Genomic DNA, 27,489 nt, shown 5'->3' with positions numbered 1-27,489 from the left:
AACTACAGGAAGTATTTGGTTGCATTCGTTGCAGCTCATTGCAGCGCATTGGGTTTTCCATAACTTTATGAAATAAATTAAATAAGTATGTACATTTTGTGATTTGTTCCCTTTATCTAATATTAGGTTTTGGTTGATCTGATAACATTCAGTATGAAAAATGTGCAAACCCATTAGAAAGGGGACAAATACCTTTTTACGGTTCTGTAGGCTTTGGGCAGCACTTTGTTATTAGCATACATTTATTTGACTTAGTTATTGTTTTCTTGCTCAATCCGCGAGCAACAAACGCAGACATTTCTCTCAATACACAGGGATGTCGATTCGTGTGGGACTCTATTCAGAGGACCTTGGATTTAATCGAAAAACTGTTGTTGTTTTTCCCCGGTTGGAATTATTATTCTCCTGCTTTGTAAAAATGACCCACATGGCATATTTGGACCGGACATAAATTACGGATGTGGTGATTTGTGCTTGTGCACATAATTGTACGTCCCTATCCTCCCCAGTAAAACGAATCCTGACCGAATAGGGCTATAGGCGCAACCAGCTGTTGCCACACATCAACAAAACCGTTTGTAAAAACATCAAAGAGATCAAAGTTAACACAACGTTGAGGTGCCAAATGGGGCATATCTCCTGGCATTTGGCATGAAATTAAATCTCTGAAATCTGTACAGTAAATTCACATAAAATACAGTTGGAAAACAGGCTCCAAGACAGCTTCTACCCCCTAGCCATAAGACTGCTAAATAGTTCATTAATGGTTACCCAAACCATTCATCTGGTACTCCCTGTATATATCTCCACATTGATTTAGTACTCCCTGTAAATATCTCCACATTGATCTGGTTCTCCCTGTATATATCTCCACATTGATCTGGTACTCGTACTCGGCTCCCGAGTGGGGCAGCGGTCTAAGACACTGCATCTCAGTGCAAGAGGCGTCACTACAGTCCCTGGTTCGAATCCAGGCTGTATCACATCCGGCCGGGATTGGGAGTCATTGAAAATAAGAATTTGTTCTGAACTGACTTGCCTAGTTAAATAAAGGTTCAATAGAAAATATAGCTCCTTTCTTGTGTATTGTATTCCTCTTGTTACTATTTTCACGGTTAAGTCTACACCCGTTGTATTCGGCGCATGTGACATACATTTTTGTTAGATTTGAGAAAAAGCTGTAATTCTAGACGACTTTTGTATATTCTGTTGCATAATGACATGTTTATAATATTTAGTGTAATTCCAGATTTTCCAGGCTTTGGGAAAGGGAAGTTATTTGGGATTATTAGTGTGTGTGTGTGTGTGGTGCAGACGCGAAGCCTCTGGAATGTCATCAGCTTGTCAGCATCACTGAGAGCTGTGTAGTGGAGGTTAGTGTAGCCAAAGCATTATTTTAAAACTCCCTTGTTCTTGACAAGGCCTCCATATTCTTCCCTGGCTCCACCATCCTGCAGCTGTCCTTTTAAATGAGTGTGAAATGGTGCAAATCACCACCATGGTATGGCTCCTGGATGTATCAATGTGTTGGCTTTCATATCTTTTTCCTCTCTGTTTCATAGTGTGCCTTTCTGGCTCTCTCCACGCACACACGCGCACACGCACACACACACACACACACACACACACACACACACACGTGTTTTCTTTGGCTTCCAGTCAAGTTCTGCCCTAGACTTTCTTTTACATTTTTACAGTTCAGTCATTTACTAAATGCTTACTGTTAGAGCAAGTCATATTGGCTGTGTTATTTTGTGGAGCTGTATTCTGTTTCCTCCTAACAGAAGAGTGATCAATTATCAAATGCCTCAAAAATGCAAAGCTCACTAAACATGTTTTAATTTGATTGAAATGTCACCTTTGTCTGTCATCAGGTACTGTGTAGGCTGTTTGGTGAACACTCACCAATAGTTCGGTGTCTTCATGTTACAAATAGGTATTCAATCATTGGTGAGTAGTCACAGGGAATGTTGTCAACCCAGTACAAAAAGCTCTCTGTGCCTCTGATTTCAGACGAAAGCAGAACCCTGCAGCCACCACTAGTGCCCCTGACAGACAGTATTCCACCTCTCAGGTGAGTGTGTTCTGGAGGATTGGTACAGAGAGAATGACTAGCCACCACCACTAGTGCCCCTGACAGACAGTATTCCACCTCTCAGGTGAGTATGTTCTGGAGGACTGGTACAGAGAGAATGACTAGCCACCACCACTAGTGCCCCTGACAGACAGTATTCCACCTCTCAGGTGAGTATGTTCTGGAGGACTGGTACAGAGAGAATGACTAGCCACCACCACTAGTGCCCCTGACAGACAGTATTCCACCTCTCAGGTGAGTGTGTTCTGGAGGATTGGTACAGAGAGAATGACTAGCCACCACCACTAGTGCCCCTGAGACAGTATTCCACCTCTCAGGTGAGTGTGTTCTGGAGGATTGGTACAGAGAGAATGACTAGCCACCACCACTAGTGCCCCTGAGACAGTATTCCACCTCTCAGGTGAGTGTGTTCTGGAGGACTGGTACAGAGAGAATGACTAGCCTCCACCACTAGTGCCCCTGAGACAGTATTCCACCTCTCAGGTGAGTGTGTTCTGGAGGACTGGTACAGAGAGAAGGACTAGCCACCACCACTAGTGCCCCTGAGACAATATTCCACCTCTCAGGTGAGTGTGTTCTGGAGGATTGGTACAGAGAGAATGACTAGCCTCCACCACTAGTGCCCCTGAGACAATATTCCACCTCTCAGGTGAGTGTGTTCTGGACGATTGGTACAGAGAGAATGGCTAGCCTCCACCACTAGTGCCCCTGAGACAGTATTCCACCTCTCAGGTGAGTGTGTTCTGGAGGATTGGTACAGAGAGAATGACTAGCCACCACCACTAGTGCCCCTGAGACAGTATTCCACCTCTCAGGTGAGTGTGTTCTGGAGGATTGGTACAGAGAGAATGACTAGCCACCACCACTAGTGCCCCTGAGACAATATTCCACCTCTCAGGTGAGTGTGTTCTGGAGGATTGGTACAGAGAGAATGACTAGCCTCCACCACTAGTGCCCCTGACAGACAGTATTCCACCTCTCAGGTGAGTGTGTTCTGGAGGATTGGTACAGAGAGAATGACTAGCCACCACCACTAGTGCCCCTGAGACAGTATTCCACCTCTCAGGTGAGTGTGTTCTGGAGGATTGGTACAGAGAGAAGGACTAGCCACCACCACTAGTGCCCCTGAGACAATATTCCACCTCTCAGGTGAGTGTGTTCTGGACGATTGGTACAGAGAGAATGGCTAGCCTCCACCACTAGTGCCCCTGAGACAGTATTCCACCTCTCAGGTGAGTGTGTTCTGGAGGATTGGTACAGAGAGAATGACTAGCCACCACCACTAGTGCCCCTGAGACAATATTCCACCTCTCAGGTGAGTGTGTTCTGGAGGATTGGTACAGAGAGAATGACTAGCCACCACCACTAGTGCCCCTGAGACAATATTCCACCTCTCAGGTGAGTGTGTTCTGGAGGATTGGTACAGAGAGAAGGACTAGCCTCCACCACTAGTGCCCCTGAGACAGTATTCCACCTCTCAGGTGAGTGTGTTCTGGAGGATTGGTACAGAGAGAATGACTAGCCACCACCACTAGTGCCCCTGACAGACAGTATTCCACCTCTCAGGTGAGTATGTTCTGGAGGACTGGTACAGAGAGAATGACTAGCCACCACCACTAGTGCCCCTGACAGACAGTATTCCACCTCTCAGGTGAGTATGTTCTGGAGGACTGGTACAGAGAGAATGACTAGCCACCACCACTAGTGCCCCTGACAGACAGTATTCCACCTCTCAGGTGAGTGTGTTCTGGAGGATTGGTACAGAGAGAATGACTAGCCACCACCACTAGTGCCCCTGAGACAGTATTCCACCTCTCAGGTGAGTGTGTTCTGGAGGATTGGTACAGAGAGAATGACTAGCCACCACCACTAGTGCCCCTGAGACAGTATTCCACCTCTCAGGTGAGTGTGTTCTGGAGGACTGGTACAGAGAGAATGACTAGCCTCCACCACTAGTGCCCCTGAGACAGTATTCCACCTCTCAGGTGAGTGTGTTCTGGAGGACTGGTACAGAGAGAAGGACTAGCCACCACCACTAGTGCCCCTGAGACAATATTACACCTCTCAGGTGAGTGTGTTCTGGAGGATTGGTACAGAGAGAATGACTAGCCTCCACCACTAGTGCCCCTGAGACAATATTCCACCTCTCAGGTGAGTGTGTTCTGGACGATTGGTACAGAGAGAATGGCTAGCCTCCACCACTAGTGCCCCTGAGACAGTATTCCACCTCTCAGGTGAGTGTGTTCTGGAGGATTGGTACAGAGAGAATGACTAGCCACCACCACTAGTGCCCCTGAGACAGTATTCCACCTCTCAGGTGAGTGTGTTCTGGAGGATTGGTACAGAGAGAATGACTAGCCACCACCACTAGTGCCCCTGAGACAATATTCCACCTCTCAGGTGAGTGTGTTCTGGAGGATTGGTACAGAGAGAATGACTAGCCTCCACCACTAGTGCCCCTGACAGACAGTATTCCACCTCTCAGGTGAGTGTGTTCTGGAGGATTGGTACAGAGAGAATGACTAGCCACCACCACTAGTGCCCCTGAGACAGTATTCCACCTCTCAGGTGAGTGTGTTCTGGAGGATTGGTACAGAGAGAAGGACTAGCCACCACCACTAGTGCCCCTGAGACAATATTCCACCTCTCAGGTGAGTGTGTTCTGGACGATTGGTACAGAGAGAATGGCTAGCCTCCACCACTAGTGCCCCTGAGACAGTATTCCACCTCTCAGGTGAGTGTGTTCTGGAGGATTGGTACAGAGAGAATGACTAGCCACCACCACTAGTGCCCCTGAGACAATATTCCACCTCTCAGGTGAGTGTGTTCTGGAGGATTGGTACAGAGAGAATGACTAGCCACCACCACTAGTGCCCCTGAGACAATATTCCACCTCTCAGGTGAGTGTGTTCTGGAGGATTGGTACAGAGAGAAGGACTAGCCTCCACCACTAGTGCCCCTGAGACAGTATTCCACCTCTCAGGTGAGTGTGTTCTGGAGGATTGGTACAGAGAGAATGACTAGCCACCACCACTAGTGCCCCTGAGACAGTATTCCACCTCTCAGGTGAGTGTGTTCTGGAGGATTGGTACAGAGAGAAGGACTAGCCTCCACCACTAGTGCCCCTGAGACAGTATTCCACCTCTCAGGTGAGTGTGTTCTGGAGGATTGGTACAGAGAGAATGACTAGCCACCACCACTAGTGCCCCTGACAGACAATATTCCACCTCTCAGGTGAGTGTGTTCTGGAGGATTGGTACAGAGAGAATGACTAGCCTCCATCGCTAATGTATTTACAGATCTGATCATTTGGTCCCACTTTAAACAAAGTACAACTTATAAAGGCTACATAGGCACTACATAAATTCTTTGCAAATCTATAAGCATATGTCATACTCTATAAATTCTGTGTAAAAGGTGACAGGTCCTTCCCACTGTAGGGTGAGCTGCCAAATGTCATAACACACCTATGTTTATACACAATTGATAAATGCGCTTATAGATTTGTGAAGCATTTATGTGGTGCTTATAAAGCCTTTATGTGGTGCTTATGAAGCCTTTATGTGGTGCTTATGAAGCCTTTATGTGGTGCTTATGAAGCCTTTATGTGGTGCTTATGAAGCCTTTATGTGGTGCTTATGAAGCCTTTATGTGGTGCTTATGAAGCATTTATGTGGTGCTTATGAAGCCTTTATGTGGTGCTTATGAAGCCTTTATGTATGCTTTATTTATGCCTTCATAAGTTGTACTTAGTTTGTAGTGGGCCTATTTTTATTTTTTGTAACACTTAAGTGCCAACTGAAATACTTTTTCATGCAACAACACTATTGAAGTGCATGTTATTGATGGAAAATGTTTGACGGTCAATAAGTGTTGAATATGTCAACTGTAATTTTTCCTGTCTCTCCACAGAACAGTGGGTTAAATGTCTGTTGTAGGCCAGTCAACAGCAAATCTATCCAGAAGTTGGACATGTCATCTAGCAGGTATGAAGAGGTTGATGTGGAGAATAGAGGACATGATATTTGCGTGTTTATGTGTACTTAGTTTGTTCGGATCCAATTTTGTAGTGAGAAACCTCTGAAACAACACAATAGGTGAATATTTTAATAAAAGTGTATGGTTTCCCAGATACCAAGTTAAGTCTTTGACGAAAAAGCCCTTTCAATGGAACTTTTCCATTGATTAATGCTTTTTATTCCAAGACGAGGCTTGATCTGTATTCCGGAAACCAGCCCTTAGGTTATAGGAAGATGTGAATTCTCGGGTTTGATGGCTTTTCGTCACATATTTTTAGTGACAGGACGCCATCCAAGTTGTTGACCCAGGTAGCGGTGTCCAAACCACAGCCAGCCCCCATCTCCGCCAGGGAGCTTGAACTGCAGGTAGAGTCAACAGAACATAATCCATACTCTCTTTAAGGTGCACTCTATTTGATGAAACCAGTCAATTCAATAAATCATTATTGTCCCCAAAAGGTCATTCGATTGCATCAATTACAAGACAAAGTACAGTGACACACATCACATTTGCACAAAGACTGGCAGACATAAGACAAGAATACAAAATAAATAATATGTAGAACACTTACAAGATCATTGTCCATAATAAGTATGTAAGTTCCCATCAATGTGCTGCCTCCCATAGAAATAAATGCTGTGAAACTTGATCTTGCAGAGCCTCTCGTTTCATAGTCAGTAGCTCATTGCATTACATGTCATAATTGGTTGATTCTTGCTGATGTTCCTCTCTTGTAAATATCTCTGTAATTGGTTGATTCTTGCTGATGTTCCTCTCTTGTAAATATATCTGTAATTTGTTGATTCTTGCTGATGTTCCTCTCTTGTAAATATCTCTGTAATTTGTTGTTCCATAGACGGCGTTGTACGCCAAGCTGGTTGCTGAAAGACAGAAACTGGCCAGTGAGAAGGACATCCCACCGGCCATACTGGCCACCAACAAAATCCTCCTGGAAATGGCCAAGATGAGGTACAGTGGGTTGATGGGCGTCTGCCTTCATGTGTGGTGACTCACTTCGTCTTGTTCACTTTTCAGGAGTCGGTAGTCATAATTAGTTTTGAATTTAGTGGGACATGTACAGTACCAGTCAAAAGTTTGGACACCTACTCGTTCAAGGTTTTTTCTACATTGTAGAAAAGTAGTGAAGACATTAATACTATGAAATGACACATGTAATCATGTCGTAACCAAAAAAGTGTTAAACAAATCAAAATGTATTTTAGATTCTTGAAAGTAGCCACCCTTTGCCTTCATGTGAACTGTCGTTTCTCTTTGCTTATTTGAGTTGTTCTTGCCATAATATGGACTTGGTCTTTTACCAAATAGGGCTATCTTCTGTATACCACCTATACCTTATCACAACACAACTAATTGGCTCAAACGCATTAAGAAGGAAATCAATTCCACAAATTAACTTTTAACGAGGCACACCTGTTAATTGAAATGCATTCCAGGTGACCTCATGAAGCTGGTTGAGAGAATTCCAAGAGTGTGCAAAATGGTCCTCAAGGCAAAGGGTGGCTACTTTGAAGAATCTCTAATATAAAATATATTTTGATTTAACACTACATGATTCCATATGTGTTATTTCATAGTTCTGATGTCTTCACTATTATTTTACAATGTGTAAAAAGAAAAACCCTTGAATGAGTAGGTGTGTCCAAACGTTTGACTGGTAAACAAACGTTTGCAGGTAAACAAAGCTGGTGGTCAAAACGGGTTATAGCCACAGACCTCCCCGGTTCTTTGGCCAGATCTGTGTTCATTCATTCATAAATGTAATTATCATTTCACAGTCTGCTGTATTAAAATAACTACTAGTGAGTAATAATCTCTTTTTAAGAATGTAATAATCCTTAAAATGTTAACATGGAAAATAGTTTTAAAAAATCAGTGTACTCTTTGCTAGTTGATGATGGTGTTGTTGTTTTGCAGGCCGTGCACTGTGTCCAGTCTGAAGCAGGTGGATGGTGTTTCTGAGGCAAAGTCCAGCATGCTTATACCCCTCCTCAAAACCATAGCAAGTTTCTGTGAGCTTCACAACTTGAAGGTAAGTCATGTCCATAATTGAGACAGGCATTCGACTATCATCAACCATAAGTTAATCCTACATGACCATAACAATTGGCCTCATTACGTGTTCCTAAATGTTTTTTCCCAGATTCTACTACCAACAACATGGCAAACAACACATTGGCTGGTATTTGTACAGGGTGTTCAACAATGTCTTAAACTCTTGTCTGTTGTCCAGGTGGACTCCTCGACTCTGGCTTCAGCCCCAGGTCCAGAGAGCGTTAGAGGGGCGGTGACTGGGAGGTCCTCTCTACCTAACAGTATTGCCATCACCTACAGACTGTTCCAGGAGGAGGGCAAGAGCATGGTTAGAGAGCCCTGTTTAGTCCTGGCTACATGAAATGGCCGTCTGGTTTTATTTATTTCACTTGGAGATCGTATCCTTTTCACAATGTCATACCATTAAGAAGCATGCTATGCTTGCTGGGAGAATCTTTCTACATGAGCCTTTCTCCTACAGTTTCTGCAACTATGGTGGAAGTCAAACCAGGCCAGTATGGCTCTACTTAGTTTGGTATAATAAAAAAAAAGATATATTTTCAATTTAGGGCTGTATTCAAATTTGATATACATACCACCACTAACATGCATATATCTGGACATTGAGGACGATGGACGATTTAGGTGCACAGACCTGAATTCAATTTTCACCTACTGTGCTCCTCAACTGACACCGTCCATTATGAGCACTATAGGCATGTAAAGTGTTGTTCTTAAAGATATGTGTGTGTTGTGTTCAGAGGCAGGTGTCTGATGTGCGCAGTTTACCCGTTGCTGTGCTAGAAACTCAGCTGATCCAGGCCTTCAGGGCAAACCACCCGCTGGACACAGAGAGAGCTGGTCTAACAACCGCCATACGAACTACTGTCAGCCGCATCATCCAGTCACACCCTGTCAACTCTGGTACGGACATGTCACTTCCTGTATCGCTCAAAATTAGATTAGATCTCAAAGTCTCATCTAGGTTGAGAAAAACTCTACATTAAACACTAGCCTGGTCCCAGATCTGTTGTCTCCTTCTGTAGCCTGGTCCCAGATCTGTTGTCTCCTTCTGTAGCCTGGTCCCAGATCTGTTGTCTCCTTCTGTAGCCTGGTCCCAGATCTGTTGTCTCCTTCTGTAGCTTGGTCCCAGATCTGTTGTCTCCTTCTGTAGCCTGGTCCCAGATCTGTTGTCTCCTTCTGTAGCCTGGTCCCAGATCTGCTGTCTCCTTCTGTAGCCTGGTCCCAGATCTGCTGTCTCCTTCTGTAGCCTGGTCCCAGATCTGTTGTCTACTTCTGTAGCCTGGTCCCAGATCTATTGTCTCCTTCTGTAGCCTGGTCCCAGATCTGTTGTCTCCTTCTGTAGCCTGGTCCCAGATCTGCTGTCTCCTTCTGTAGCCTGGTCCCAGATCTGCTGTCTCCTTCTGTAGCCTGGTCCCAGATCTGTTGTCTACTTCTGTAGCCTGGTCCCAGATCTATTGTCTCCTTCTGTAGCCTGGTCCCAGATCTGCTGTCTCCTTCTGTAGCCTGGTCCCAGATCTGCTGTCTCCTTCTGTAGCCTGGTCCCAGATCTGTTGTCTCCTTCTGTAGCCTGGTCCCAGATCTGCTGTCTCCTTCTGTAGCCTGGTCCCAGATCTGCTGTCTCCTTCTGTAGCCTGGTCCCAGATCTGCTGTCTCCTTCTGTAGCCTGGTCCCAGATCTGTTGTCTACTTCTGTAGCCTGGTCCCAGATCTGTTGTCTACTTCTGTAGCCTGGTCCCAGATCTGTTTATGCTCTTGCCAACTCCATTGTTGTCATTGTGAAGGGGCAGAAACAGACTGACCCAGGCTACATTCAACTTTATTTACCAAGATAAGATTGTTTATCACGTCCTGACATGGTTTAGGGCCAGCAGATTTCCCAGATCAGAAAAAACTCCTGAGAAGGAGTGCTTTTCTTGGATCAGGTTCCCCCTCTTTTTCAATATGATGTAAAAGTCAAAACCGATCCAAGATCTGTACTTTTACTCTGAGACGCTTCGGCTACATTAATACAGGCAGCCTAATTCTGATATTTTTTTGATCTAATTGAGAACCCTCTCTCCACACTGACAAACCCTATCGCTCTCGACTAACGTATCCTCTTTCCACAGACCTCAGTGACATCAAGGCCATTCGAGCCAGAGTCCCCGACGACATCAGCACCTTCCTCATCCAGTTGACTGTGGAGCTGCTGCAGAGACAGGGGATGCCCAGGGCCCCACCTTCTGTTTCCACCAGCCGACAGCAGCCTGAGCTCACCTGGATAGAACGCGAGGTCAATATAAGATTTGTTATATAATATCTGTCAATTAGCAGACGCTTTTATCTAGGGATGTAACGATTCACAAATACGCATCGGTCCCAGATTCAAGTGTTTAAGATACTAGTGCATCAGTCCACGGACCCCAAACTGATCCAAATGTAGGATACATCGGTCCACGGACCCCAAACTGATCCAAATGTAGGATACATCGGTCCACGGACCCCAAACTGATCCAAATGTAGGATACATCGGTCCACGGACCCCAAACTGATCCAAATGTAGGATACATCGGTCCACGGACCCCAAACGGATCCAAATTTAGGATACATCGGTCCACGGACCCCAAACGGATCCAAATGTAGGATACATCGGTCCACGGACCCCAAACTGATCCAAATGTAGGATACATCGGTCCACGGACCCCAAACTGATCCAAATGTAGGATACATCGGTCCACGGACCCCAAACTGATCCAAATGTAGGATACATCGGTCCACGGACCCCAAACGGATCCAAATGTAGGATACATCGGTCCACGGACCCCAAACGGATCCAAATGTAGGATACATCGGTCCACGGACCCCAAACGGATCCAAAAGTACGATACATCGGTCCACGGACCCCAAACTGATCCAAATGTAGGATACATCGGTCCACGGACCCCAAACGGATCCAAATGTAGGATACATCGGTCCACGGACCCCAAACGGATCCAAATTTAGGATACATCGGTCCACGGACCCCAAACGGATCCAAATTTAGGATACACCGGTCCACGGACCCCAAACTGATCCAAATGTAGGATACATCGGTCCACGGACCCTCTGGCTATACCTGCTGAACGGGGATTACAATAGATTTGATTTTTCAGGTTCACCATCCAAAATAGTTTTAGTTAACAATCAGTGTTTATGGTCATTTTTAGATATACAGGGTAAAGTTGATGATTTCATTACAAGGACATCAATCACGTTTTACGAGGTGCGCTGCATCGCTGATGCGGGAGGAAAGAAATAATGTTACTTCCAAACGGTCAAAACCAATCCATTTTGAGATGGGTGGAGGAAATTGTGATAAACTCAGCAAAAAAATAAATTTCCTCTCACTCAAATTTCAGCAAACTTAACGTGTAAATATTTGTTTAACAAGATTCAAAAACTAAGACATAAACTTAACAAGTTCCACAGACATGTGACTAACAGAAATATAATATAATAATGTGTCCCTGAACAAAAGTCAAAATCAAAAGTAACAGTCGGTATCTGGTGTGGCCACCAGCTGCATTAATTACTGCATTGCATCTCCTCATCATGGACTGCCCCAGATTTGCCAGTTCTTGCTGTGAGATGTTAACCCACTCTTCCACCAAGGCACCTACCTGCAAGTTCCCGGACATTTCTGGGGGGAATGGCACTAGCCCTCACCCTCCGATCTAACAGGTCCCAGACGTGCTCAATGGGATTGAGATCCGGGCTCTTCGCTGGCCATGGCAGAACACTGACATTCCTGTCTTGCAGGAAATCACGCACAGAACGAGCAGTGTGGCATTGTGGCTGGTGGCATTGTCATGCTGGAGGGTCATGTCAGGATGAGCCTGCAGGAAGGGTACCACATAAGGGAGGAGGATGTCTTCCCTGTAACGCACAGCGTTGAAATTGCCTGCTATGACAACAAGCGCAGTCCAATCATGCTGTGACACACAGCCCCAGACCATGTGGTGTACCAAAATGCAACGCTGTCGTGATCGAAGCGTTACACCACTGTATTCCCTTGGTTTATTTCTCCTTCATTGGGGTACAACTGGTGTAAGTGTCTCATGAGGGTCTCGCTCCCCTGTAGTCAGCACGGATCCTACTTTCTGATTAGAAATGCACTGATGTCAGGTAGTTTATTCATCCTTATCAAGCCCAGAATGTAGCCATCATTTGATGTACATATCACTGCTCCTGATGAACAACACTACTATCTATCTACCGTGCCTTAAAGTATTCACACCCCCTGACTTTTTCCACATTTTGTGTTATAGCCTGAATTGAAAATTAATTAAATAGATAGATATTTTGTGCCAGTGGTCTACACACAATACCCCATAATGCCAAAGTGGAATTATGTTTGGAGAAATGTTTACAAATAAAATGAAAGCTGAAATGTCTTGTGTCAATAAGAATTCAACCCCTTTGTTACGTCAAGCCTAAATAAGTTCAGGTTTAAAAAATGTGCGTCACAAGTTGCATGGACTCACGTTGTGTGCAATAAGTGTTAGTACATAATTCACCATGGATATATTTCATTTTATATTCAGATTGTGTCCGTGACAAAGCCTTCTCAGCTAATGTATACCTTTCAAATACACCTGTGTGACGGTTAATTTCTCAGTGTGGTTGATAACAACTCCCTCAAGGTGAAGGTATAATGACATCTCCAGCCCTAAAGTTGTACACTATAGTCTATCTCTCTCTCTTTCTGTACACGCTCTCTTTATCCCTTTCTCTCTTTCCCCACTCTCTTCTCCTCCCCCTCTCTCCTCCTCTCCCTCTATGGCCACTCTTGTCAGTGCAGAGCACAATCTCTCAGGCTGCTCTAGTCCCCATTAAGGGGACAGGCTTTAAAGGCTAGGCTGACATCTGGTGCCTTCCTCTCAGACTGATTACTACAGGGGACCTATTTCCTTAAAGGCTGACGCAGCACGACAAGCCCGGCCCCATGCACCAGCCCGGCCCCAGCCCGGCCCCATGCCCCAGCCAAGCTTCATGACCCAGCCTGGCCCTTGTCCTCAGCCCCACTCCCCTCTCCAGATGTGAAAGCAGCTTGGGAGGTTTTTCACACCACTGGCCCACTTCTACATGGGAGTCATCTCCCTCATTGCTGTTGAGTCCATGTTAGTGGCTCATAGTGATATTTGACACTGTCTGTTTGGGTAGGATTTCGTTGCAGTTGTTAATACTAGCTCCTAATGGAATCCAGCTCTCAAGTCATATGTGACATCATTCCCTAGCACTAAGTAGGCACTTCATTTGTGTGTTTCTTCCAGGACAAACCGGTGAGAGAACCTTCCGTCCACAAGCCAGTGAGGATAGAAAAAGACCCAGCCCAGCCAGCCCCAGTGGAGCTATCCCCAGCCCAGCCAGCCCCCATCAAGCTATCACCAGCCCAGCCAGCCCCAGTGGAGCTATCCCCACCCCAACCTGTTGGTTGGTTAGCAGTCGGACTCCCAGACGAGATGGAGATGAGTATGGAAGAGGATTACCTCTTCAGGGATCTTCCAATGCCAGAGGTAATGTTCAGCTAACAAAAACAAACAGATTTAAAACTAGCCTGTACTTTTTACACCAATACACCTCTGCGGAAACCTATCTTCATTTGTGGACTAACATGATTTGCAGTATGTCTCAGTCAATGTGTCTCCTACTAAAGATGATGTCTTTTCTCTCCCTGGTAGGAAGTGGGTCCCGTCCCAGAGTATGTCCTTGCACCTAAGGCTCTTACTGCAGCCGCCAAGGCTGTCCCCCAGACCAGTGCAGTGAAGCTGGCATCCTGGAACCAGAAGCCACTGGATGAGGACACACAGGAACTCTTCAGTGACTCCCCTCAGGTAGAACTTATTGACTTTCAGCCTAGAAAAAGTGGATTTCACTCACAATATGAAACAATGTACCAGACCTATTATTTTAGCAAGATAGACACGTTTGATTCACAAACATAACAAGTGTCAATGTGTCGGGTACGTGATGATACAACAAATATTTCTTACATTTCAACAAAGGCGATGAATACCTATTATTTTCAATGGATCACTTTTTAAGACATTAACTGTGGATTTAATCATCAATAAGGCAGAGGAGGTTAAATATCTGCTCTCATCAGCATCCGGCTTCCATCAACTGAGTAATTGGCTCTCAAAAATCCCTTTCCCTGCATTAAAGAAACGACTCAGTAAGCCTTTTCAAAACCCTGGGAAAACTCCAGTCTGTACTTCCAGTGTGTGGCGCTCTCTAGGTCAACGTCAGTGCTCTTGTTCAACTGTTGATCTCTCTTCCCAGGGTGTCCAGACTAAGGTCCTCATTTCCACGTATAATTGGATGGAGCTGAACTCATTAGCATAAATCCCGTTGGTAATACCGTTCCTCAAGCCCAATTCTATCTCACCCACTCCTGTAGCTAAAGGTCCTCAATAGAAAGGGAAGCAGTGTCATTGGCCCACTGAAAGGATGCGTTATGCATCCACTAACTGATCGTTTTGTAGTCATTCTGGTGTCCGTCTGGCAGTGTGACTAGAAATACCGTCACACAGTTGTGGTGACGCCACTGGTTCATCTTATTTAGACTCCTGCCAGTTGTGGTTTTCACAGCGCAACAGAGCAGATTGTTTGAGAGCTGTTTAATGCTGACGATTGCGTGCAACTTAAGAGATCTCCCTGATGACGCGGGTGGTGATCTTGTGCTCTGACATGCAGGAATTCACCATAAATCCAAAACATTAACAGATCTGCGCCAGATGAGCCCACAGCAGGATGTCCACCCGCCCCAGTCAGGCGAACACACAGACCCTCTGGTTAATGCAGAGTTAATTGTTATTCGCCACAAAGGGCTTTGTTTATTTGTGACGTTCTCCAGAGGGTCGTGACCCTTTGATCTCGTTAATCTCACACGGGAGGATCGATGGAAACGTGGTGTCCCCCGTCTAACGAGATGAGTGTGCCCTGGCTTTGCCTGTAGCTGGTTTACGTTTAACCTCTGACCTGGGGTCAGCGCTCAGCGGGAGCATCTTGAGCGCCCTTTGACCTCCTTTAACCCCATCAGTCCCGAGACCCCTGCAAAAACCGGCTTTTCATTTATCTGACTTTCATTTATCTGCATGTCCAGTCCTTATATTTAGCCTCACAATGAATTGTTGTACCAAGACAACCAGGGCTACAAGTAGAACACAACACTATTTGATATAAACTGTTGCATTCATGAGTTTTATGGACAAATATCAATAAAAATATATATATAAAGTCCACCAAAGCAAAAACCTGATAAATGAGTTTATAGAAGGCTGTAAGTACAGAAATGGTTTGCTCAATGGGAAATGAATACCCAACTAGTCAGTGACTACTGTGTTGTGTTTGACAGCAACTTATTACAGTATATGATTTCCCTTTTTTGAACCCCTTACCATAATGACTCTTATATAACAAAATGTGTGTTTGTGAGTCTCAGCAATCTATTAGCTTTTTAATAGATTGTAGCTCAAACCATTCGGATTTTACAGGCGTTTTTGTCAAAAGAACCGGCCCCCTTCGGGATCCGCCCTTGTCTCATAAACACCGCTCTGGCTCAGCCCTCTTTAGCTCAAACACACCATGTTTAAAAGGGGTTAGAAGTCCAAATGGCGCCGGCGTCGTGGTGGGACTTGTGGGTTAAAGGCCACTGGACACCCCTGCTGTGGCGAGGGTCTGCAGTGGTCAAGAGCTGGGACCAGGTGTGGACAGAACAGTCTGCAGTGGTCAAGAGCTGGGACCGGGCTGCAGTGGTCAGCAGACTGTTGAGTTATGTCTGTCTCTCCACAACTGACTGCATTTCTTCACCATGATCAATTTGAGTTAGTTTTTTTTATCAGTGTTTCTCATCAAAGAAAAACCCTCAATCATTCACTGTTGATGTGAATGTGTACTTGGAAGCTTTATTTTTTCCACCTTCTCCGCACGCTTCACTGTGCCTGCCTCCTATTCATGGTGACCTGTAGATCAATATGTGCATTAGAGCTCCCTCTAAATAGATCAACAACCGGATCCGTTCTCCCCTTCACCGAGCGGTGGCGGTGAGGTCACTAAAGATTTAGCACCAATGAGATTGAGGGAGACTAACAAAAAAAAAACGCTCTCCTCAAGGAAATTATATTTAGAGGGGTCAGATAAACGGCTTAGGAGGAATTGTGATGGATGGTAATCCGATGTTGGATAGCACGCTTGTGTGTCTTGTATTGATGCAGCTGCGTGCATGAGACTCACATAGACATACAATGGACTGCGGACACTAGACCAAAGGAGGATCCTGGAAGTCCAGTTTAGTCTCCAGGTCCAACCAATTGTAGCAGTCTAGCAATGCATTATTGTCTCTCGGCACATTTGGACGTTACAAATTTGTGCTGGTACATATTTCCTATACTTCATTATGACATGCCCATCAAATAGTTTGAAGTCCAGATCCTGTTTTTATCATGCTGTGTGGCCAAGAGATTTTCTCATATAGCCTTTATACAGTTGTTTTGACACCAGCTTGTTTATTTTATTGTGGTTGGTTTTTAGAACTTGTTTTTAGAACTCTTCATAGTATATATCAGAGGTGCCACAGATGGGGGATTTATTGTCTGAGGTTTGTGTGCATTCCTCAACCTCTATTTATTTTGTAGCTTAAGTCATTCTGGCCTTCTAAGCATTTTTGTATCTCTGACTTGAGGAGACACAGAGAGTCACTGAGGACCCCTGAGCTTTTCAGTAAGAGCAGTGTTATCGGCTGCATGGCGTCTCCATTTACCCAACCAATAGGTCACGGTACTGTAGGTCGGACTCCTAATCCGGTGTGGTTTATTCACCAGAGCTCCTTCTTCTAATCTTTGTCTAGCTTCAGGAGACACCACAAGCCTCACCATAAAATAACCTGTTCTTATAAAGGTAAATTATACATTTAAAAAATAGCTGTTCATTATGTTAACAGCACATACCTTTTAATGGGTGTTAAATATGCATATTAGAAGTTACTTCAAATCTAATTTGATTTATATAAGACATTTCTTACAACAAATAATAAAAGCTGGGAAATGTGAAACAACGGTTCTATGGAAAAATAAAATGGGGGGGGGGGGGTTAATTGCATTCATCCATCATCCATCCATTCAGCACCAATACAACTCAATTCAGGTGGAAAGAACCGGAGTGAAGGATGGAATGTGATTTTATTTGACTAAAGAACTGGGGATTTGATGCGACAACTGGGACCAATTCTGCAGACAAACACTCAATTTAACAAAGACCCACCAGAGCTTTCTTCTACATGATCTCCGTAATAACTTTGGAGCAGGCTTCTCCCTGAAGTACCTTTCCATATTTTACATGACAGCTGGTGAAGCTCTCAGTACCAGAACATTGCCAGAACAAGTGTGAAGTTCACATTTAGTTGGTTGATGATAAGAACTAGAAAGAGAGAGTACCCAGCAGGTAAAACTAGTTTCAATGGTGTCAGGTTGTATATTGGTTTGACAGGGATGTTTGGTTCACGTCTTTTTTATGAAAAAGGAGTCTTTACAATAACGGCCATTTTACGTGTTTTCCACGGAGTCATGAAAGACTTTACCTTGTTGTAATAGAGACCAGTTGGTTGTAAACTGGTTATATGACGTCTCAACCAGAACCAGTTTACCACCAGAGGATTATGTAATTAAGATGTCGTGTGCCCACCTGGTAGACCAGGGTTTCCCTATTCTGGGGCACGACCGGAGGTGGGGAAACACTGGGGGGGCGACCGGAGGTGGGGAAACACTGGGGGGGCGACCGGAGGTGGGGAAACACTGGTGGGGCGACCGGAGGTGGGGAAACACTGGTGGGGCGACCGGAGGTGGGGAAACACTGGGGGGGCGACCGGAGGTGGGGAAACACTGGGGGGGCGACCGGAGGTGGGGAAACACTGGGGGGGCGACCGGAGGTGGGGAAACACTGGGGGGGCGACCGGGGGGGGAAACACTGGGGGGGCGACCGGAGGGGGGGAAACACTGGGGGGGGGGGGGGGGGGCGGAGGTGGGGAAACACTGGGGGGGGGGGAACACTGGGGGGGGGGGGGGGGAAACACTGGGGGGGGGACCGGAGGTGGGGAAACACTGGGGGGGGACCGGAGGTGGGGAAACACTGGGTCTGGGGATAGAAAGGTCACTCAATCAGTGTAGAGCTTTGATAGTTTTCAGTGGACTCATTGTTGTCAATATACGTTCATCTCTCCACAGAATGTCAGCCAGCCGGCGAAGAGAAAACTACCAGACTGGGCTGAACTACCAAGAGGTTCAAGTTCTTTGGCCTGTACAAAGAAAACCAAAAAGAACAAAGGACTTTTTTCATAACTGACCAGTGACCAACAAATTATTCTGACCAAATGTTTCTGATTTTCTTTATTACAAAATGGCAAATAAGGTGTTGATTTCCAATTTAACAATGTAACATAGCAGACTAATTAATGTAAAACATGTCATTATGTAAAACTTATTGTAATAAAGATACAACTTGAATGTACAGTATTTTAAAGGAAATCATTGGGTAGTATGATCGAGTCATGGAGTAATCTAATTTCTTAATGAGTTGCATCTTGTTAAATTAGTACCCGCAAGTGAGAAGTATCTAATGTAACTGCCAAGTTGACAAGATAATTATTAGTATGTTGTAAAATATACAACTCATTAACATTATGTATCATTGGTAAAATGACTTTTTCACAGAGATCATTCAGTTTGTTGCTGAGCTAAGGTATTTGTCATTCATTCAAATCCTGTACAGACCTTCAATAATGACATGTTAAGGTTAAGAGATTAGTAAATACAGGGCTTTTACATCCATGTGGACATGTTAAGAGATTAGTAAATACAGGGCTTTTACATCCATGTAGACATGTTAAGGTTAAGAGATTAGTAAATACAGGGCTTTTACATCCATGTAGACATTTTAAGGTTAAGAGATTAGTAAATACAGGGCTTTTACATCCATGTGGACATGTTAAGAGATTAGTAAATACAGGGCTTTTACATCCATGTGGACATTTTAAGGTTAAGAGATTAGCAAATACAGGGCTTTTACATCCATGTGGACATTTTAAGGTTAAGAGATTAGTAAATACAGGGCTTTTACATCCATGTAGACATGTTAAGAGATTAGCAAATACAGGGCTTTTACATCCATGTGGACATTTTAAGGTTAAGAGATTAGTAAATACAGGGCTTTTACATCCATGTGGACATGTTAAGGTTAAGAGATTAGCAAATACAGGGCTTTTACATCCATGTGGACATGTTAAGGTTAAGAGATTAGCAAATACAGGGCTTTTACATCCATGTAGACATTTTAATCCAGGTTCAGATTAGTGTGTCTGCAGACACTACTTTCTATGGAGAGTAACTGGCAAGACTTAATTTGTCACAGTTTGATCCTGGTGGGAAGAGAACTGTACCAATTATAAGACTATCAAATGCTGATTTCCTGTTCTGGAGGCTCTTTTAAAGTTTGAGACCTGACCATTTTTAAAAACAGGAGAGGTTCAGAGTAGATCTGATCACTTAATGTTTCCAGATTATAGTGGTTCTCTTTGCTTCACATTTTGCCTGGATAAAAGACATCACAGTTCATAGTGATTCTTGCAGTAAAGCCACGACTGCATGTGTATCCGTGCATTGGCCAGTACTACTGCAGTCATCATGACATCTACATTTGCTCAACTATGCAATGTCTAGCTAAACTCAACAAAAGTCCTCTCAATCAAGCTCTAACATAAATGATTATATACTGTATGCATGGTTTATTATTTAATATCAACTGTATTTGAGCATGTATTTTTATAGTAAATTATGCATTTAACTTTTTGTTGAGGGTAACAAAAATAAAATCCACCCTCTTCTTGGAAACACAATATAGGGGGGAAAGGAATCAATTTCACCATTGTGGCCATAGTGCTATCTCAGAAGTGCATCTCATGCTGACCAAAATAGACTTGACTGAATCTAAGTATCTCCTGTACCAATACTATAGATTTCCATTGGGTGCTGTGGCTAAAGTGAAACCCCCTTTGAGGTAATTCTAAACAGCCTGCCCTCTTTGGCTCAGAGTGGCAGAGTCAGCGATTACTTTACATCAGTTAACTGTCTCAGATACAGTGGCTAGTTTGATGCTGAAGCTCTGATGCTGTCAAGTAACATAAAAGTGCAGATCAGGACTCTTCCCCCGACACCCTACGCATTTGTTATAAACCCGGCCCTCATCAATAAAACCTTAAGAGGAAAAGCCCAGTCAATATAGTGTTTTATAGAGACAGGGAAACATGTTAAGAGTTTGATCAGAGACCCAGGCTACATCTTTAGTGCAGTCGGAACTAGAAGCACAAGCATTTCGCTAACACTCGCATTAACATATGCTAACCATGTGTATGTGTCCAATACGATTTGATTTGAAACACAGCATTTCAATTACTGATCGATTGTTATTTTAACTAGCGTCAGGGGGTGCGCCGAGCACAAATGCTTCTCTCTCGGATGCGTCCTAAATGGTACCCTATTCTCTCTGTAGCATCAGTAAATGGAGCCTGGTCAAAAGTAGTGCACTACCTTATGGACCCTGGTCAAAAGTAGTGCACTAGAAAGGGAATAGGGTGCCATTTGGGACATAAGCTCATTGATGACTCCCGTTGTTTCAAGTTGGGCTGGATGTCTGACCAGTGCAGCCACACGAGTCTGCTGCTGGGTGTACGTGGGAGCAGCAGGTGACCAGTGAAATTAATTTATTTGCAGGGCCTTTGCTAGGAAATCGCTCTAAGTTGCCGTTGGAGCTCGGATACATCACGTGTACTCTAATATAATCAATACATTTTAGCAGCACTCACTTGAAGAGTTTCCCCTCTGCGCTGAGATATTTGTGGACGGGCTATCCTAGTGTTTTCCTAGTCGGTGTGTTCGATGGCATAATTATTGTCTTGCTGTCTACGCCATGAGAGCGTGCACATGTAGAAAAAAAACCCTTCATGATATTCATATTCAGGACAGATAAATGCTGCTTGTGTCATAAAGGGTAGAGTTCAGGTCTTCCAGAACGATGTTAATGTTTCCAGTTTTTGAGATGGAACTCATTGTTATTGTATCCATGGCATCACATTACTCATGCCACCCATACTTTGCTAAAGAGATCTAACATGTACTTTGGCTAATTTACCTATTGCCTTGGTACCAACATGTTTCCATTGTCAACAACATTTGTATTTTCAAATTTGCTCCTAGACAAACTAAACTTCTTTGCTCGCTTTGCGGCCAATACAGCGCCACCGACACGGCCCGCTACCAAAACCTGCGGACTCTCCTTCACCGCAGCCAACGTGAGTTAAACATGTTGACCATCGCAAGGCTGCCGGCCCAGACGGCATCCCTAGCCGCGTCCTCAGAGCATGCGCAGACCAGCTGGCTGGTGTGTTTACGGATATATTCAATCAATCCCTATCCCAGTCTGCTGTTCCCACATGCTTCAAGAGGGCCACCATTGTTCCTGTTCCCAAGAAAGCTAAGGTAACTGAGCTAAACGACTATCGCCCCGTAGCACTCACTTCCGTTATCATGAAGTGCTTTGAGAGACTAGTCAAGGACCATATCACCTCCACCCTACCTGACCCTAGACCCACTCCAATTTGCTTACCGCCCCAATAGGTCCACAGACGACGCAATCGCAATCACACTACCCTAACTCATCTGGACGAGGAATACCTAGATAAGAATGCTGTTCATCAACTACAGCTCAGCATTTAGCACCATAGTACCCTCCAAACTCGTCATTAAGCTTCAGACCCTGGGTCTCGATCCCGCCCTGTGCAACTGGGTCCTGAACTTTCTGACGGGCCACCCCCAGTTGTTGAAGGTAAGTAACAACTAGAGGTTGACCGATTAATCGGAATGGCCGATTTAATTAGGGCCGATTTCAAGTTTGCATAACAATCGGAAATCTGTATTTTTGGACACCGATTTGGACGATTTTAAAATACATATATAAAAAAATGTACATCTTTATTTAATCTTTATTTAACTAGGCAAGTCAGTTAAGAACACATTCTTATTTCCAATGACGGCCTAGGAACGGTGGGTTCAGGGGCAGAACAACAGATTTTCACCTTGTCAGCTCGGGGGATTCAATCTTGCAACCTTACAGTTAACTAGTCCAACGCTCTAACCACCTGATTACATTGCACTCCACGAGGAGACTGCCTGTTACGCGAATGCAGTAAGAAGCCAAGGTAAGTTGCTAGCTAGCATTAAACTTATCTTATAAAAAAACAACAATCAATCATAATCACTAGTCAACTACACATGGTTGATGATATTACTAGTTTATCTAGCGTGTCCTGCGTTGCATATAATTGATGCTATCGTTGCTCCAATGTGTACCTAACCATGAACATCAATGCCGTTCTTAAAATCAATACACAGAAGTATATATTTTTAGCTAAAATAAATCCAGGTTAGCAGGCAATATTACCCAGGTGAAATTGTGTCACTTCTCTTGCGTTCATTGCAGGCAGAGTCAGGGTATATGTGATAATAATAAACGTTTTGTTTTCGAAATGATAGTTTCCGGATTCGACCATATTAATGACCTAAGGCTCGTATTTCTGTTATTATATTATAATTAAGTCTATGATTTGATAGAGCAGTCTGACTGAGCGGTGGTAGGCAGCAGCAAGCTCGTAAGTATTCATTCAAACAACACTTTCGTGCGTTTTGACAGCAGCTCTTCGTTGTGCATCAAGCATTGCGCTATTTATGACTAGATTAGGCTGGTGTAACCGATGTGAAATGGCTAGCTAGTTAGCGGGGTGCATGCTAATAGTGTTTCAAACGTCACTCGTTCTGAGACTTGGAGTGGTTGTTCCCCTTGTTCTGCATGGGTAACGCTGCTTTGAGGGTGGCTGTTGTCGTAGTGTTCCTGGTTCGAGCCCAGGTAGGAGCTAGGAGAGGGACGGAAGCTATACTGTTACACTGGCAATACTAAAGTGCCTATAAGAACATCCAATAGTCAAAGGTTAATGAAATACAAATGGTATTGAGAGAAATAGTCCTATAATTCCTATAATAACTACAACCTAGAACTTCTTACCTGGGAATATTTAAGACTCATGTTAAAAGGAACCACCAGCTTTCATATGTTCTCATGTTCTGAGCAAGGAACTTAAACGTTAGCTTTCTTACATGGCACATATTGCACTTTTACTTTCTTCTCCAACACTTTGTTTTTGCATTATTTAAACCAAATTGAACATGTTTCATTATTTATTTGAGGCTAAATTAATTTTATTGATGTATTATATTAAGTTAAAATAAGTGTTCATTCAGTATTGTTGTAATTGTCATTATTACAAATCAATTTTAAAAATCTGCCGATTAATCGGTATCGGCCTTTTTTGGTCCTCCAAGAATCGGTATCGGCGTTGAAAATCATAGTCGGTCGACCTCTAGTAACAACATCTCCACCCCCCTGATCCACAACACTGGGGCCCCACAAGGGTGCATTCTCAGCCCTCTCCTGTACTCCCTGTTCACCCATGACTGCGTGGCCATGCACGCTTCCAACTCAATCATCAAGTTTGCAGACGACACTACAGTGGTAGGCTTGATTACCAACAACGACAAGACGGCCTACAGGGAGGAGGTGAGGGCCCTGGGAGTGTGGTGTCAGGAAAACAACCTCGCACTCAACGTCAACAAAACAAAGGAGATGATCGTGGACTTCAGGAAACAGCAGAGAGAGCACACCCTATCCACATTGACGGGACATTAGTGAATGTGGAAGGTTTTATGTTCCTCGGCGTACACATCACGGACAAACTGAAATGGTCCACCCACACAGACAACGTGGTGAAGATTGCGCCTCTTCAACCTCAGGAGGCTGAAGAAATATCGGCTTGTCACCTAAAAAACACTCAAACTTTTACAGATGCACAGTGGAGAGCATCCTGTCGGGCTGCATCACCGCCTGGTACGGCAACTGCACCGCCCTCAACACTCCTTCCGTGGCCTCCAACTGCTTTTAAATGGTAGTAAAACCAAATGCATGCTTTTCAACCGTTCACAGCCTGCATCCGCCCGCCTGACTAGCATCACCACCCTGGACGGTTCCGACCTAGAATATGTGGACAACTATAAATACCTAGGTGTCTGGTTAGACTGTAAACTCTCCTTCCAGACTCATATTACAGATCTCCAATCCAAAATCAAATCTAGAATCGGCTTTCTATTTCGCAACAAAGCCTCCTTCACTCACTGACTATCCTACCGATCCTCGACTTCGGCGATGTCATCTACAAAATAGCTCCCAATACTCTACTCAGCAAACTGGATGCAGTCTATCACAGTGCCATCCGTTTTGTTACCAAATAACCATATACCACCCACCACTGCAACCTGTATGCTCTAGTCGGCTGGCCCTCGCTACATATTCGTCGCCAGACCCACTGGTTCCAGCTCATCTGTAAGTCTATGCTAGGTAAAGGTCCGCCTTATCTCAGTTCACTGGTCACGATAACAACTCCCACCCGTAGCACACGTTCCAGCAGGTACAGTGGGGCAAAAAAAATATTTAGTCAGCCACTAATTGTGCAAGTTCTCCCACTTAAAAAGATGTGAGAGGCCTGTAATTTTCATCATAGGTACACTTCAACTATGACAGACAAAATGAGGAAAAGAAATCCAGGAAATCACATTGTAGGATTTTTAATGAATTTATTTGCAAATTATGGTGGAAAATAAATAAGTAAGTATTTGGTCAATAACAAAAGTTTATCTCAATACTTTGTTATATACCCTTTGTTGGCAATGACAGAGGTCAAACGTTTTCTGTAAGTCTTCACAAGGTTTTCACACACTGTTGCTGGTATTTTGGCCCATTCCTCCATGCAGATCTCCTGTAGAGCAGTGATGTTTTGGGGCTGTTGCTGGGCAACACAGACTTTCAACTCTCTCCAAAGATTTTCTATGGGGTTGAGATCTGGAGACTGGCTAGGCCACTCCAGGACCTTGAAATGCTTCTTACGAAGCCACTCCTTCGTTGCCCGGGCGGTGTGTTTGGGATCATTGTCATGCTGAAAGACCCAGCCACGTTTCATCTTCAATGCCCTTGCTGATGGAAGGAGGTTTTCACTCAAAATCTCACGATACATGGCCCCATTCAATCTTTCCTTTACACAGATCAGTCGTCCTGGTCCCTTTGCAGAAAAACAGCTCCAAAGCATGATGTTTCCACCCCCATGCTTCACAGTAGGTATGGTGTTCTTTGGATGCAACTCAGCATTCTTTGTCCTCCAAACATGACGAGTTGAGTTTTTACCAAAAAGTTCTATTTTGGTTTCATCTGACCATATGACATTCTCCCAATCTTCTTCTGGATCATCCAAATGCTCTCTAGCAAACTTCAGACGGGCCTTGACATGTACTGGCTTAAGCAGGGGGACACGTCGACACTGCAGGATTTGAGTCCCTGGCGGCATAGTGTGTTACTGATGGTAGGCTTTGTTACTTTGGTCCCAGCTCTCTGCAGGTCATTTACTAGGTCCCCCCCCATGTGGTTCTGGGATTTTTGCTCACCGTTCTTGTGATAATTTTGACCCCACAGGGTGAGATCTTGCGTGGAGCCCCAGATCGAGGGAGATTATCAGTGGTCTTGTATGTCTTCCATTTCCTAATAATTGCTCCCACAGTTGATTTCTTCCCTGAACAAAGGGGGTCAAAATCAAAAGTAACAGTCAGTATCTGGTGTGGCCACCAGCTGCATTAAGTACTGCAGTGCATCTCCTAATGGACTGCACCAGATTTGCAAATTCTTGTTGTGAGATGTTACCCCACTCTTCCACCAAGGCACCTATACATTTCTGGACATTTCTGGGGGGAATGGCACTAACCCTCACCCTCCGATCCAACAGGTCCCAGACGTGCTCAATGGGATTGAGATCCGGGCTCTTCGCTGGCCATGGCAGAACACTGACATTCCTGTCTTGCAGGAAATCACGCACAGAACGAGCAGTATGGCTGGTGGCATTGTCATGCTGGAGGGTCATGTCAGGATGAGCCTGCAGGAAGGATACCACATAAGGGAGGAGGATGTCTTCCCTGTAATGGACAGCGTTGAGATTGCCTGCAATGACAACAAGTTCAGTCAGATGATGTGACACACCGCCCCAGACCATGACAGACCCTCCACCTCCAAATCGATCCCGCTCCAGAGTACAGGCCTCGGTGTAAAGCTCATTCCTTCGACGATAAACGTGAATCCGGACATCAGCCCTGGTGAGACAAAACCGCGACTCGTCAGTAAAGAGCACTTTTTGCCAGTCGTGTCTGATCCAGCGACGGTGGGTTTGGGCCCATAGACAACGTTATTGCTGGTTATGTCTGGTGAGGACCTGCCTTACAACAGGCCTACAAGCCCTCAGTCCAGCCTCTCTGTCTCAGTACGGACATTGCAATTTATTGCCCTGGCCACATCTGCATGGGAAACAGTGTTTAAACCCTTTACAATGAAGATCTGTGAAGTTATTTGGATTTTTACGAATTATCTTTGAAAGTTTTTGAACCTAACTGGTTAAATTTGTCTCCGTGGGTAACTTGGCAACCAATTTAACAGCGCTGCAATAAAGACACTAGGCCTTTTTCAGTATCAGCCTACTGCCCCTCCACCACATGTGTGTGTGTGCCAAATATGTACACACACACACACACACACACACAGGGGTGCAAGAACATCATAGTTGTTCATATTGTGGCATTTCACTACATTTTCTTGTAGTGAAGAAACATCTTACCTGGCTGGAAGTATACAGACCCTTTGACCTTTTCCACATTTTGATATGTTACAGCCTTATTCTAAAATGGATTAATTCTTTATTTTTCCCCCTCATCAATCTACACACTATACCCCATAATGACAAGCCGAAAACAGGTTTTTAGAAACCTAGGCACTGTATATTTCATTTTGATGATGGACCAGTGCTTTGCTCTAACAGGGTAGCTACTTAAAGGTCCAATGCAGCAGTTTTGACCTCATTATCAAATAATTTCTTGGTAACAATTAAGTACCTTACTGTGATTGTTTTCAATTAAAATTGTCAAGAAGAAAATTGCTTCTTGGCAAAGAGCAATTTCTTAAGCAAGAATTTAGCTAGGCCTGTCTGGGAGTGGTCTGAGTGGGGAGGGGAAAACTGAACATTTGTTGTCATTGGCAGAGAGGTTTGGAACTCTTTTCCTTATTGGTTTATTAACTAATTCACTTCATGGTGATGTC

At 44.4% G+C, this 27,489-nt stretch overlaps 1 protein-coding gene across 2 annotated transcripts in view; it reads left to right on the top strand.

Annotated features, from left to right (window-relative positions):
- The window catches only part of LOC139408332 (WRN RecQ like helicase), a 38,276-nt gene extending 19,565 nt beyond the window's left edge, over positions 1–18,711 (top strand). For both annotated transcript variants that reach the window (XM_071152086.1, XM_071152087.1), the window contains exons 26-36: positions 2,014–2,074; positions 6,008–6,081; positions 6,393–6,480; positions 6,972–7,084; positions 8,051–8,165; positions 8,367–8,495; positions 8,929–9,091; positions 10,299–10,462; positions 13,482–13,724; positions 13,890–14,042; positions 18,429–18,711. In XM_071152086.1, coding sequence (XP_071008187.1) covers positions 2,014–2,074; positions 6,008–6,081; positions 6,393–6,480; positions 6,972–7,084; positions 8,051–8,165; positions 8,367–8,495; positions 8,929–9,091; positions 10,299–10,462; positions 13,482–13,724; positions 13,890–14,042; positions 18,429–18,542 — 1,417 coding nt within the window. In that variant the 3' untranslated portion in view covers positions 18,543–18,711. The remainder of the gene's footprint in view (positions 1–2,013; positions 2,075–6,007; positions 6,082–6,392; positions 6,481–6,971; positions 7,085–8,050; positions 8,166–8,366; positions 8,496–8,928; positions 9,092–10,298; positions 10,463–13,481; positions 13,725–13,889; positions 14,043–18,428) is intronic.
- Positions 18,712–27,489: the final 8,778 nt, after the last annotated feature.

The sequence above is a fragment of the Oncorhynchus clarkii genome, chromosome 5 (genome assembly GCF_045791955.1).
Source record: "Oncorhynchus clarkii lewisi isolate Uvic-CL-2024 chromosome 5, UVic_Ocla_1.0, whole genome shotgun sequence".
Taxonomy (NCBI): Eukaryota; Metazoa; Chordata; class Actinopteri; order Salmoniformes; family Salmonidae; genus Oncorhynchus; species Oncorhynchus clarkii.
Note: the sequence above shows the minus strand (reverse complement) of the source record. Positions and strands in the feature narration are given on the sequence as shown.